Consider the following 12,652-nt stretch of genomic DNA (forward strand, 5'->3'; position numbering starts at 1 on the left):
GCTGCTGTCCAGACAGGACAGACCACACTGGGCAGGGCATGGCCAGACAAGTGCACTGACCGGCCACCTACCTCGGCATGGCTGATGCCTTTTATCCCCTTACCCCTGTATTCTCCACTCTTGTTCCTCCCCAAATCACCAAAACCCCTTTCCTGTGCCACCTTTTGTTCCTCCCCTAAATACCCCATTAAGTCCTGGGCAATCCCAAACGGCTTTTCCCCTGCAGCCCCATAATGTGTCCCAGCCCTTGGCAGCAACCTCCTCAGTCTGAAAGGAGATCTGGAGAGCTGCTCCCCATGGCTCATGGGGATGGCCTAGAAACAGGGCTGAGGCTCTGCTGGGACAGCCCCAGGAGGGGCCTGGGCAGAGTGTTCAGTGCTCAGGGGCTCTTGGCTGGGGTCCCACCTGACATTGTGCGTACCTGCTTGTCCCTGCTCTGGGCTGGTGCAGATGGGCCTGTGGTGGGCTGACGGCTTCTGGGATGGACCTGGGAGTAGCCCAGCAGGGTGTGACTTGGGCTCACCCTCCTGCTACTGTCGGAGCCCCTTCATGGCTGTGCAGAGGAGCTTTATCCCACATAACACTGCGCTGCTCCAAGGCATAACCAGAGAGGCTCACACCATCCTCTCTCCCTGCACAGCGCTGCCCAGCCACCCGTTCCACCTCCTGGGAGGGCCACGCTCCTGAAGTGGGAAACTTAGTGCTGCTGCCCGGTTCCTCCCGAGGGGCTCGTAGGTCTGCATGGCTGCAGCGTGCTGAGCCCTACAGCCCCACTGCCCTGGGAGGGGGCTGCAGGATCAGGGGTGCTGCAGGTTTCAGGGTAACCCGGGCAGTGCCTGCAGGGATTATCCTCCTCTTGCCTTGGTGTCTCGGTGGTGGTGCACAGCTGTGCTTGGTCCTGCAGGCTGTGTAGGGAGCTTTGCTGCTCCAAACTGTGAGCAGATCAGCTCCATCACCACTGCGGATCATGGTGGGTCAGGCCAGCCTGCCCAAATTGTACCTTACGTATTAGGAGGAGACAGGTCTGTGCTCCTGGACTTGGTGAGTCAGCATGTTACCAAGGTGTGTTTGCAGGGCAGTCCCTTTCCCACATCAGTGACAAACCAGGTGTCCCTGTGTAAGTCACTACAGTACAGTGGTGTGGGAAGCTCCAGTGGTGGCAGGGCTGTCACTCTTCTTGGTTGCCTGCTACAACCCACAGTCCTTGGACTCCAGCAAAGGGATTCTGTCCTTCAAACTGAAACCCCATGTACCGTCCTGTTCCATGCGCACCTTCCCCTTGGCCCTTGACACACAGATGTTGACAGATACCAGCAGAGACCCATATACCTCCCAGGTCACCCAGCCAACAATACAGATGGGCTGAACAAACCAGTTTCTGCGTGCCTTCCCAGCGCAGCTCTGATGACTGCAGGTGCTATCATTCCCTTGGGCTCCCTGCTCCAACCCACATTCCCTGATGGCAGTAAAGTTCTGCACCTGAAACTGCAAGCTCCTACTCCCCACTGCACTGCCTAGCCCCAGACATAACCTCCCCAAACCTGCTGAAACAGTGATAGATGTATATGCAGATAGAGACCATGTTCACTGAACAATACAGATAGGCAGTTAACTTTACTATTTCCATCCCCAAGTAGCCACCAACATATTAACAAATTTAACCAGATTAGAGACCAGTCCTCTGTCGGGAATCCTTTGACTACTTTGGGACCGTGAGCGCAGGCAGACGTACCTGCTGCTTCACAATGTTACCTTCCATCCCCAAGCTGAACACTGCCTGCATGCCCCAGGGAGCTCATGACAGGGCACTTAAGAGATGTTTTGATCCTTCAGGACAATTGGACACAATCAATCCTGGCTCAGCCCATCACAGGGTGTCTTCTGTTCCCTGCATAATTTTAACACTATTAACAGAGAAGTATCGAATGAACCCGATCCGAATTGATTACAGGTACGGGAAGGGGTGTTGCAGGTGACATGAGCCTCCTGGCAGCTCCTTTTCCTCCCCAGACAGGTCCCTCTGCCTGCAGTGGAGGCCGACCATGCTTGTGAGGCACTCAGGAGAGGTGTCCCAGCTGCCTCAGTCTTTAGTGGGGTCAGAGCCAGCCCCAAGCACCCCTGGGAGCCCAGCCATATTCCCTGCGGGAAGATCACACAGCTACACCATGAGCCTTATTGACAGTATTTACACATGTCTGTATTTATACATCCCAGTATTTACCATATTAACAGCTAAAGTTACAATTCAAAGAAGGAACTAAAAGGGAGGGGTCACAGAGGAGATCTATGTTTCCAAAAGCATTTACATGCCCAAAGATGCCGAGAAGCACCGTAATGGTGCTACTGCTGCAGGAGAACTAAGGAGCCTACGACAGGGCTGCCCACCAAACTGCCTTTCAGTGTGAATCTGGAGAGGGGCTCAGGCAGGCACGAGACCCATACCAGCTCCCCTGGTCCCTCAGTACACCAAGTCCAGCACAAATTGAGTAGTGTCCCGAGGGCCAAAAGAGTAGGACCTATCCTGACTGCTCACCCCAGCCCTCACACTGCCTTCTGACACACAGCCTGCCCATCTGCAAGAGGGACTTGCAGTAGGGAACCACATAGCTGAAAAATAACCGGGACAGGCTGCTACGTCTGGGGACTGGGTTATTTTTCCAGCTTGCTCCGTCCCTAGTGCTGGCATATGCCACGTAAACTGCTTAGGGCAGCCTGAGCCCACAGCTGCCGTGTCTCCAGCCAGGGACAGGAACTTATTACACACTTGAAAAACCACCTACAATAATTTCCTAAAAGGTCAGATGCAAGTGCTTCAACTTGTCATATTTACATGCCAAAACACAGCTACACACATCCTTTAGCCAACACTTAGTTGGTCATGTAAATAGTGTGCAGCTGCACTGCAAGTTCATCGCTAACGTGACCAAAAGGGCACTGGCATTTGCTTCCTACCTGGCAGTCCCACTTCATCACCCTTCCCATGCAGAGTGGAAGCTCCTACACTCAGGACAGCAGCAGGACCCGCTACAGATGCTCGAGCAGCCCCAGCTCAGAAGTGTTCAGCATCTCCAGGTAAGGCAAGCTCGCCACTGGGATGCCTCTTCCAGAGGTCCCAGATTAGATGGCACCATATGTGGAAGCACATGTTGAACTGTACCCCGGAGCAGTCCTTTGCCCACGGATGTTGCTTTACAGGATGTAGTTCATTGTGCAAATGTACAAGCCACCAGCACAGCAGGAGGCATAGAAGTGCTAAAACAACAGTCACTGCATGATTGCTCCCTCTCTTTTCCCATATTCTCTGCTGGACATCCCCAAAAGTCTCCTTAGGTGTAGTGCAGATTTGGTCAAGCTAAAACTTGCCTTGTTACAGATGTCTACCTACTCTGCCCTTGCAGCAGAAATCTTGACTACACCTATGCGACACAGAGCACAGCATGCTAGAGAGGTAAAACATTCCTCACCGGAGCACAGCTATGGGAGCTTTGCCCCATCACAGAAAGCTCCCCTGGCCGTACAGCTGAACGGCTTCTTGGGTGCACGCTGAAATAGCTCTTCTGCCACCAACACCTGCTCAGGCAGGACACCACTGCTGAAGACCGAGGAAAACGTTCAGCCACGGACACGCACTAGAGAGCGCGAGAGCAGCCCAGGTCTTTGGCTGCTCAGGCACTTGTCACTGCCCTCCTGAGCGAAGCTGCACAGGCACATGCTGCCGGAGCCCTGCCAGTTGCAGAGAAGGAAGCCATTGAGCACCCCATGGATGAGGACTGCCCACACAGTCACTCTGCCAGGGCTGCCTGGCCAGGGAGCACCATCGTCACTAGCTACAGCAATTTCTAGGCCAAGCTTTATGCCCAGTCTTGTTCAGCCCAACCCAGAGCAGTGTAGGAGCAGCCTGAACAGAGCAATCACAGAAGTACCCCTTGATAAGCCATGGCTACACCACCAAAACACAGGACGCTCGTGCTGCCTTCCATTACTGTACCGGGGGCTACAGCGGCTTTTATCTAGGACGAGCAAGAGCCGCCCAAATGGGCAGTGAAGAAAGCACGTCCATATGGCCTCCAGTTAAACACCTCGCCTCTCCACTTCACATGGCCTCTGCTCCTCCCCAGGGAGAGTGCCCAGCCCCAGCACACCAGCTGCCCGGGGTTCCCCGCCACCTGGCAGTGGCCAAACTGACAGGAGGGGTGCAGTGGTTTGCTGGCATGTTTACCAGGAGCACAGCTCAAGTTTCCCAGCTGCTGTTTACACCCACAGGGCTGTAATGTAATTGGGAAAAGTAAATCAATCGCTATCTGATATCGAACACAGCAGCCATGCAAAACAAGGGGAGGGCAGCACACCAACACATTCAGGCGGTAGTTTCCTGGGGAAGATCAGGGGTGCTAAGGGTCAAAATACTAGATCCAAATTCATCCTTCCACCTACTGACAGTATGAATACCGTTTGTGCTGCTCTACATAGGGGGGGGAAACTGCAGCATCCCCTTGTCTTGTTCCTGGGGATCCCTTCACGCCATCCAGCTCAGCTGAAGAGCATCACAGATTTTGCTAGAAGGGAATCACATAGTACCAATTAAAAACCGCCCCTGTTAACATACATGTGGTCAAAGCTTTGACTATGTGAGCTATAAAAACAAGTTTACAGCTCTAAAACATTGCAAATTAAAGAAACACAAAAAGATCAGGAGCCTTGAACTGAGTATGCTTTGATTAGTGCAATTGCAAATCAACCCCACTGAAGCCCTCTGCAACCATAAAGCAGGGACTTTTGATTGTGCAGCAAACCCAGAAACCACACCTTACCTAAAATGGGTTTCAAAAACAGAAGTCAGAGTAAGCCCCTCTAGAACAGTCTGCCCTTCTCCCTCAGCACAACTCTGAACTAAGTTTCAGTGGTTTTTGCATCTGTGGGAAGAGACAGGATCCTGAGAGAGCCAAAGGCATCCCAGTATTTCTGAAGGAGAGATGTTACTGGACCAACTGAGCAGGCCGCATGCCCTCACAGCTCAGAGATCAGTCCCACCAGTTAGGAGCGTTCCAGTTGCTGACTTACCCCATCCAAAGGGCTACAGCTCAACCCGGTATGAATCTGCTCTTGAATTGCTGCAGGTCATAGCCTATTATATTTTAAAATCAGCTTGTGCTATAATGTGGGACTACAATCCACATGGGCACTGGATCAGGTACACATGGTATTCTGCAGCACCATCAGCTAAATTTGCTTGTGAACATCAGTCAGGCTCCAAAAAGCTGTGGAAGAACAAGAAAACATGGAAGTTTTGCTTAAGCTTCCAGCTTTGCAGCACTAGACTCTTCCTGCTCATAGGATCTTCTAAGGCTTATTTAAGCAAGCTGTTAGAATTCACAACTGTGCTGGGGATGATTGATTTTTGGGGGGAGGGATGTCTGTTTATAGTCTTCCTTGCTTAATTATTTTTAGAAAGCAGCATGTTTCCAAATTAGTATCTTCCACATGACATTACCTGCTGCTCTCAGGGGCTTGAGCAATACCCAGTGATGCAGCCCCAGACAGAAGAGCTGTGTTTTCAGAGCCTTAGCCTGGAGAGCCCCCCTGACCCCCAAACCAGCTGGGCATGCTGTGATCCTCTCCCTCTCCTTCCAGAGAACTAGGCATTTGCTTCTTGAAAGTCTAAACATAGGAGTCATAAAAGAACATTAAATCCAGCACTGCCTTAAGAGGCCCCTCTTCACACACCACCAGGCTGTGCTTGCCTGATCAGTACCTGGCAGCACCTCCAAGATCATAGCCAAGGTATTTGGTTTCAGGTTTAAATATCATAATTGCCCTCAAGTGTGCATCTAGCATGAAGTGCCCAGCTATTTTGTTGCTGTTGCTGATTCAATACAGCCCGGTGATATTTCTAATCATTCCAGTGACTTCAAGGACCTATTCAAGCCATTCTTATTGTTGTTGAATTATCTCAAAGGCTCCAAGCCACCATCAGTTGTGAAGGCAAGTTAGACTGCCCTCAAACACATTAGCAGGGCTCACACTGCTATCCCTTTCCTGCTCCATGCATCCCCCCTTTCTCCATGGGAGGATCTGAAGAAATGACCTCATTTCCTTATGCGTAAAGCAACATGCCCCAAAATAATCTCTCCTACTACAAGACAGGCTCATTTGTCTTTTAAATGAAACAACCCAATAATCTTGCAGCAAATGAGAACCACCATCAGTCACATATCCCCTTGGAGATTTTGGTCACATGTCTTCAGGCCTGTGTTTGCCACAGGGTCTCACAGATGGAATAAACTGCATCTAGAGGCAGTTTTCAACAGCAAAGGGAACTGGAACAGCCACATTCCAAGCAGCCTGACCTCTGATTTTCATCAGGTGAAGAACACTTCAAGGTTGAAACTACAATGAACCGCAGGATGTTTTATTTGTACAGAGTCCAAGTAAGAACCATCCCCAGTTACAATTGCTACTGAAGACAATACAGATCTTTGTTGATTTTACAGTTCACAGCAATCACTTCAGACCTTATTTTGCTGCTAAACCAGTGTTTTTAGCCTTTACAGCCATGGCCACAGCACACAGGCCTCCTCAAATCTGTATTTGGCCTGTACAGAAGCTGGTTTTGAGTATTCTGCAGATTCAAGGTCAAGATACCTGCATCGGTTAGAGGCACAGATGAGAAACCTACCCAAATTCTATTAGTTAACAGGAATATATTTCCATCTGGACAAGATGGGGAATCCATGTGAAGGTGCCATCCCTTGCTCTGAAAGAATGACTGTCTTTAGAGTGCTGGAGAAATTTTAAAGTCTTACACTGGTTAAACAAAACCACACTCCTGGAAAGCAAAGTGACTGCGTTCATTTAAAGAGGCTGTTTATGGAAATGCTATAAATACCTACTCCCTCAGTGTTTTCCCTTTCTAAGCCTTAGTGGTGCTGATCTTTGAAAGAAGGAAAAAAATCTCACCTTGATACTAGAGAGCGCAAAACAGGTGTGACAGGGAAATGTTGCTGACCGTGACTAAGCTGGGGGGTTGGGGATGGGCTGTGGACTCTCCTGCCACTGTCCTCACTCCACCAAGCTGCAGCCTAAACCCCCAAGAGCAGCAGCATCCCAGAGAGAGCAGCTTGCCCACCTTAGTCTGAACTGTGCACCGCCTCCTGTGGAGGCTGAACATGCCCATAGAGACCTACAGAGTGACCAACACAGCAAAGCCCTTCTGAAGCTCTCAAGAAGAGAGGAGGCACAAGAACATTGTTAGCACTTCACCAGCTCCCCACAGCCCTCTGCTTTGCTTGCTGTACCTTCTGTTTCTTGATAATCATGGACTGAAACACAAGCCAGGCTATGTAGGTAGAGCAGCAAGCGCTGCAGCCTGCTTGGGCATGGCTGGAGTGACGGCTGGGACAAGGGGACCACTGCCACACCCCTGCCTGCGAGCTGTTGCTTCTCCCACCACACAACCAGCTGCAGACAGATGCTCATTTCCAGGACAGACAAGGCCTTGGGCTCTCTGCACCCATCCTTCTCCATGGGCAATGGGGAACCTCCTCACACCAGACTCCCAGCCAGAAGCAAGAGCATCACAGCAACATCAGGTGACACACCAGAGGCCACACTGAGGGAAGGTGGGTCTGCAGCAGAGACCAAGGAGAGATGACACTGTTCCTACCAGCAGCTATTGAAGATGATCAGACCTCACGTGGAGTTGTACCCAAGTCACTCCTCCTGACCCAAACAGCTATGGGAAGGGGCCCTTTCCGCTTGAATGAACAGCATCAACTCACCTGTGAGATGAGCACATCGAGGGGAGATGCCCTTACTAAGGAGTACCATTCTTCCTACACAGGCACCCTGGCTTCCTCTGGGAGCACCCACCATCCAACCCACACACATGCTTGACCCATACTCCAGCTCCCTGTTGGTACAGCCCGTACCAGGTTTGTAGACTACATTTCAGCCATCTGGCATTTCGCTGTAGAAAGAAAAGAAATAACTTCTTAGCTTCAAGAGAAACACCCACTTCCCTGAAGCCCCACCACAATCCAGCCAGAGAAGCTAACACACACAGCTGCCCCCTTACCACAGAGCAGCAAGTGCTTCCATGTGTGGAAAGGCTACAGTATTAACCAAAGACCTGTGCAAACAGGTCTTCACTTCCCAGCTGGGAAATCACCTTCAAGTGCTGGTCAAGCAAGCACAGAGCTGTTAAGGAGTTTTTGAGTTTAAACTGTTTAAGCAGTGTTTGAGCAGAGAAATTATAATAGGTGCTTACAGACCTGTTGCTCCTGTTCAGGTTCAGTACCCACCTCACAGCACTCTTGCAGATCTCCAAGGCTACGCTGGCAGGATAGTATTTATCACCTATGTAGTCATCTGCTACCTGTTAAGAAACATGTGACTGCCCTGCATTTGTTTGACCACCGCCAAGTACAGTAAGTTCCTGCATGTTACTGAAACAAAAGAATTTGACATATCTGCAGGAAAAGGATCTCAAACTCAAGGGAGCATCTCTCAAATGTTACAAAGAGCCCCCCCCAATGCAAATGCAAAAGCAAAGGGCTCTTTCTTGAACATCAGCTGTGTGTGTTTAGACACAGTACAGCTTTCATCCAGAAATACACCACACTCTGTACAACCAGTTGTGTTCTGTCATCCATGACTGAGATGCCTTTAGGGTGAACTGTGGCACTAGTTAATAGCATTGATTAATTATGCTGGGTGGACTGGGGACTGTACAGGGCAGGCAAGAGGGCAAGGGATGCCATACTCCACTCAGGACTGCAGAAGATTGAGCAGCCACTTCTGATTAGAAACCTAGTCCCTATACTTTGGGGGGGAGCAGAAATGTTTAACCAGTGAAGGAAAGACTAAGTGGGCTGCGATCTCTTTACATGAGAGACTTTGGATTTTTCAGTGTACCAGAAGTTTGAGCTTCTTGGAGATGCTCTGATTTAGAATTCATAGCAGTGTTTGAGCAGAGAAATTATAATAGGTGCTTACAGACTGAAAACTACTACGCTGGGAAGGCAAGGCAGCTTGCCTTTTTTTTTTTTTTTTAAAAGAAAAAGCCACTTGCAGAAGGGCACAAAATTGAGGCACGAAGCATCAAATGACACCACCCAAGAATACTGGGATTTAAAAATATGGTATCTTGCACTGCTGGCCTGCTGACCGATTTGGTCATCTCCCCCTTTCAGCCCAGGCTGCTACAGCAGAGTCCGCCTTACAGTGAGGACACAGCAGATGCTCCAGAGAACGCCAGCCACAGCCACTCCCAAACCCATCTGCAGCAACTATTACTGGGGCTTCTATTTGTATTAGAAAAGGACATTGTAATTTCTCCCCACCCTCCCCCAAGTAATTTTCAGCATAGGTTTTAAAGCAAGTTGGAGCAGTGATAGGCAACTCCACCCTGCTCCACAGACGCACACCCAGCAAGCTGTCCATCTGTCCTGTGGGACATGGGCAGGTCTCCAATCCAGCTAGCACAGGGCAGCAGCATAAGGAAGCATTCCCTCCTTCTCCCTGCCCAAGGTGTTAATTCAGTAACAAGAATCAAGGTCCCAAACCCCAACCATCCTGCCTCAAGAAGTCACTGGTGTCCTGGTTTGGGCTGAACCAGAACTAATTCTGGTTTAGTGCTTTCACTTTTCAGTCAAGCCTCCTCTAACTAACGGCACTTTCTGAAGCAGCAGCATGTTTTTCCAGACAGTGACTGCTCCCAGCAGTGACAGCCCCTGATGGTCACAGTCCGGACCAAGGAATGGGATGCAGAGGGGCCCTGGCTTAGACTTGTTCTTACAGCGACCAAGGTCACTGCTGAGTCTTGTACCCCGTGTTGGGGTGGGGGAGTGAAAAGGGTCACAAGCACGAAAAAGGCCGCCCCTGCAGGGAGGAGCGAACCGGACAGGTGACCCAAACCTGACCCACAGAGTGTTCCATCCCATAGACGTCATGGTCAGTGTCAAGCTGAGGGATCACGAGGGTCAATCTCTCTTCTTCGATGGCGACATCTGAGGAGGACTCTGTCTGTCCTTCTGTTGTCGATCCCGACCCGTGCGTCCCTGAATCCAGGGCCTGAGTCCAGCTCCTGCAGCCCGTCCCTGTCTGCTGCCCAGTCCAGCCTGGGACTGCCCCAGTGCCAGCCCTGCAGCCCCAGCAGTGACGTATCGTCATCAGGGTGGGGAGAGCTGGGGTCGGTATTGCTGTTGTATCTATTTGTACATATTGTACATATTTCATTATTTCCTTATTATTATCTTTTATTTTATTGTTATTGTTTCATTAAAGCTGTTTTAGTTTTGTTTTCCAAATCGTAAAGTCTCTCTCTTGTTCTCTCTCTCCTTTTCCCTTTTGGGAGGGGAGAGGGGTTAATAGAGAGAGTCTGTCATTCATTAGTGGCCGGCCCAGCCTCAACCCATAACAACTGGGAAAAGCCATGAGCATGGTCCCAGGAGAAACAGAATGGCAGCTCTGATGGGGTGGGGGTGCCTGATCCCCAGCAACAGGGCTCCCTGCCTCTTACCTGCTAACTCATTGCCCATTTAGTCATGGCACACACACTTCTCCACAAAGGGGATGAAGGGAAGGGAACAGTCCTTCAGGTCAGTGTGCCTTTGCTCTGTACTGGGAGTTAGGTGTGCTTATCCTCTCAGCACTCTCACTAATGATGGCTAACAATTAGCTTAATACACTAAGAGATGTGAAGCAGCACAGGTAAAGGGAGCCCAAGTCCACAGAGCCCTGAGGTCTCTGGTCATCATCCGTGCTCCTGCAGTCTCCACCAAGCTCCTGCAGGCTCTGAGGAACTCAGCCGTCACAGCAGCAGAGTCCCCAGCATACCCCAGCACCACATGGACTGCCAGCACCTGTCTGACAGGTTGGGCAGCAGAGACACCAACTGATTCCTTCTGCTGCTGGCTCTTGCCTTGGCCCCAGCAGACCTGTTGACATGGCTACACCAGCACAACCAGGGCTGCAGAGCCACCAAACCAGCCAAGTCCACCTCCCTGAGCCTACACAGGCAGGCTTGAAGACAGAGCGGCCTCCTTCCTATGACCACACGCAACCATTCCCCAGCCAAAGCCCTGGCCACACAGCACCCCTGCGGCATGGAAGAGCAAGTAGAGGCTGTCAGAGAAGTGCCAGCATAATCCTAACCCCACGGCAGGTTTTTACAAGTGTGGAAAGCTCTCAGTGAGAGGAAACCAGCTTGACTTTAAAGCCACACTCAGATACACCATTTCTTCCTGTTTGCCTTTCTCCAAGGGATGCAGAAATAGCAGGTGAGCAAACCCAAGCGGGGGTATCAATAGTGCTAAGGAGCCCCCCTGCGAGGCTGAGGGCAGACCGAGCAGGGCTCATTGCATCACCCACAGCCTGTTTACTACACGGCTGCACAGACAGCTCCCCCCGAGCCCCCTCCTCGCCTTGGGATCCTTTCATTCACACAGCACCACGCTGGCTCTGCCCCAGGCGTGAGTCACAGCGGGCACAGGGGGAGGAAGCAAGTCGCTGGCTGCGACACAGCGAGGATCCCCGGGAGGGAGCCTGAAGCTTTCTGTGCCTACAGCAACAGTCGCAGGGAACCTATGCTGCAGCTTTTCCTGCCCCTGGAGAAGGCAGGGGGGCCCTGCCGAGACCCTGCCTACACATCTGGGCCACATGGCAGCTACTCCTCTCCAGAGGTCATCAGGAAGAGACTGAGCTCTGAGCCCTCCGTGCCACAGAGGCAGAGGATTTCTAGACAGCAGCCATATCCACGAGGCCCTGCCACTGGGACAGGCCACATGGACTTCCCTGCAGACAGTGCCAGATCTCGCATCTGGCAAGAGAAAATGAGACTCGACAGACTGGAGCACACGCCACCTCGCAGAGCCCACCCAGGGCACAGCCTCTCCCTCCAGCACAGCTGGTCTCCAGCTCAGCACACCATCGCTCACAGGGCTCCGGGAGACGAGGACCACTTCAGCAGTACATGAATCACAGCTTAGTGACCTTCAAAAGCTCCTCAGACAGCAAGATAAGCTGCAAAGATGCTGCCACAACAGGAGAGCAACAACCCTTTCTGCTAATGCACCAAAACATCATCCACTTCATCCTCAGAGCTGTGCTTGCAGCAGTCTCACCACGGGTGGCAAACAGCTCACCCGGCCACAGCAGCAGTCCCAGCACAAGGAGCTGTCTACTGGCCTTTGACCACGCGCTGGCTGTCAGCGCAGCAGCACAAACGCACAGCACTCAGGGTAGCTCTAATCCAGTAGAACTGTCACCCAGATTAGAGAGACAAGACTGATCTGCTAGCAGAACAGGAGAGAGAAAAGGCAACTAAAGATATCTGGAGATTTGCATTCCACAGAGTATTTTTCAGGAACAGCACTTATTGCAGGCCCCATTCGTCCTTGCTTTTAAATACACACTGTGGCAGTCTCAAAATAACGATTTCTTCACTAACGAGCTGGGGAGTCTGTTACTGCCGACTGCACACAAGCTTTTTGTCCAGGCCAGTTTTGGCTCTGCAGCCCCAAGTGTCTGTATTAGAAAGGCCTTGTCAAAGAGCAAGAACTGCACAGGACATCCCAGGCCATGGATAACATACAGAGAGGCAGTGAAGGGAGCACTGGTCTGAACTGGCTGCCACAGTATTACTGTCACACAA

At 51.2% G+C, this 12,652-nt stretch overlaps 1 protein-coding gene across 3 annotated transcripts in view; it reads right to left on the reverse strand.

Annotated features, from left to right (window-relative positions):
- The window catches only part of DLGAP4 (DLG associated protein 4), a 71,677-nt gene that overhangs the window by 7,990 nt on the left and 51,035 nt on the right, over positions 1–12,652 (reverse strand). Inside the window, exons 1-2 of one of the 3 annotated variants that reach the window (XM_009949693.2) lie at positions 7,451–7,476; positions 2,546–2,550 (exon numbers count right to left, since the gene is read on the reverse strand). The exons of the other annotated variants lie outside the window; for them this stretch is intronic. Of the exons in view, the coding sequence (XP_009947995.1) occupies positions 2,546–2,550; positions 7,451–7,476 (31 nt within the window). Of the gene's footprint in view, positions 1–2,545; positions 2,551–7,450; positions 7,477–12,652 lie in introns of those variants that run through there. 3 annotated transcript variants of the gene reach the window in all.

Source organism: Leptosomus discolor, chromosome 17, assembly GCF_034619465.1.
Source record: "Leptosomus discolor isolate bLepDis1 chromosome 17, bLepDis1.hap2, whole genome shotgun sequence".
Lineage (NCBI taxonomy): Eukaryota > Metazoa > Chordata > Aves > Leptosomiformes > Leptosomidae > Leptosomus > Leptosomus discolor.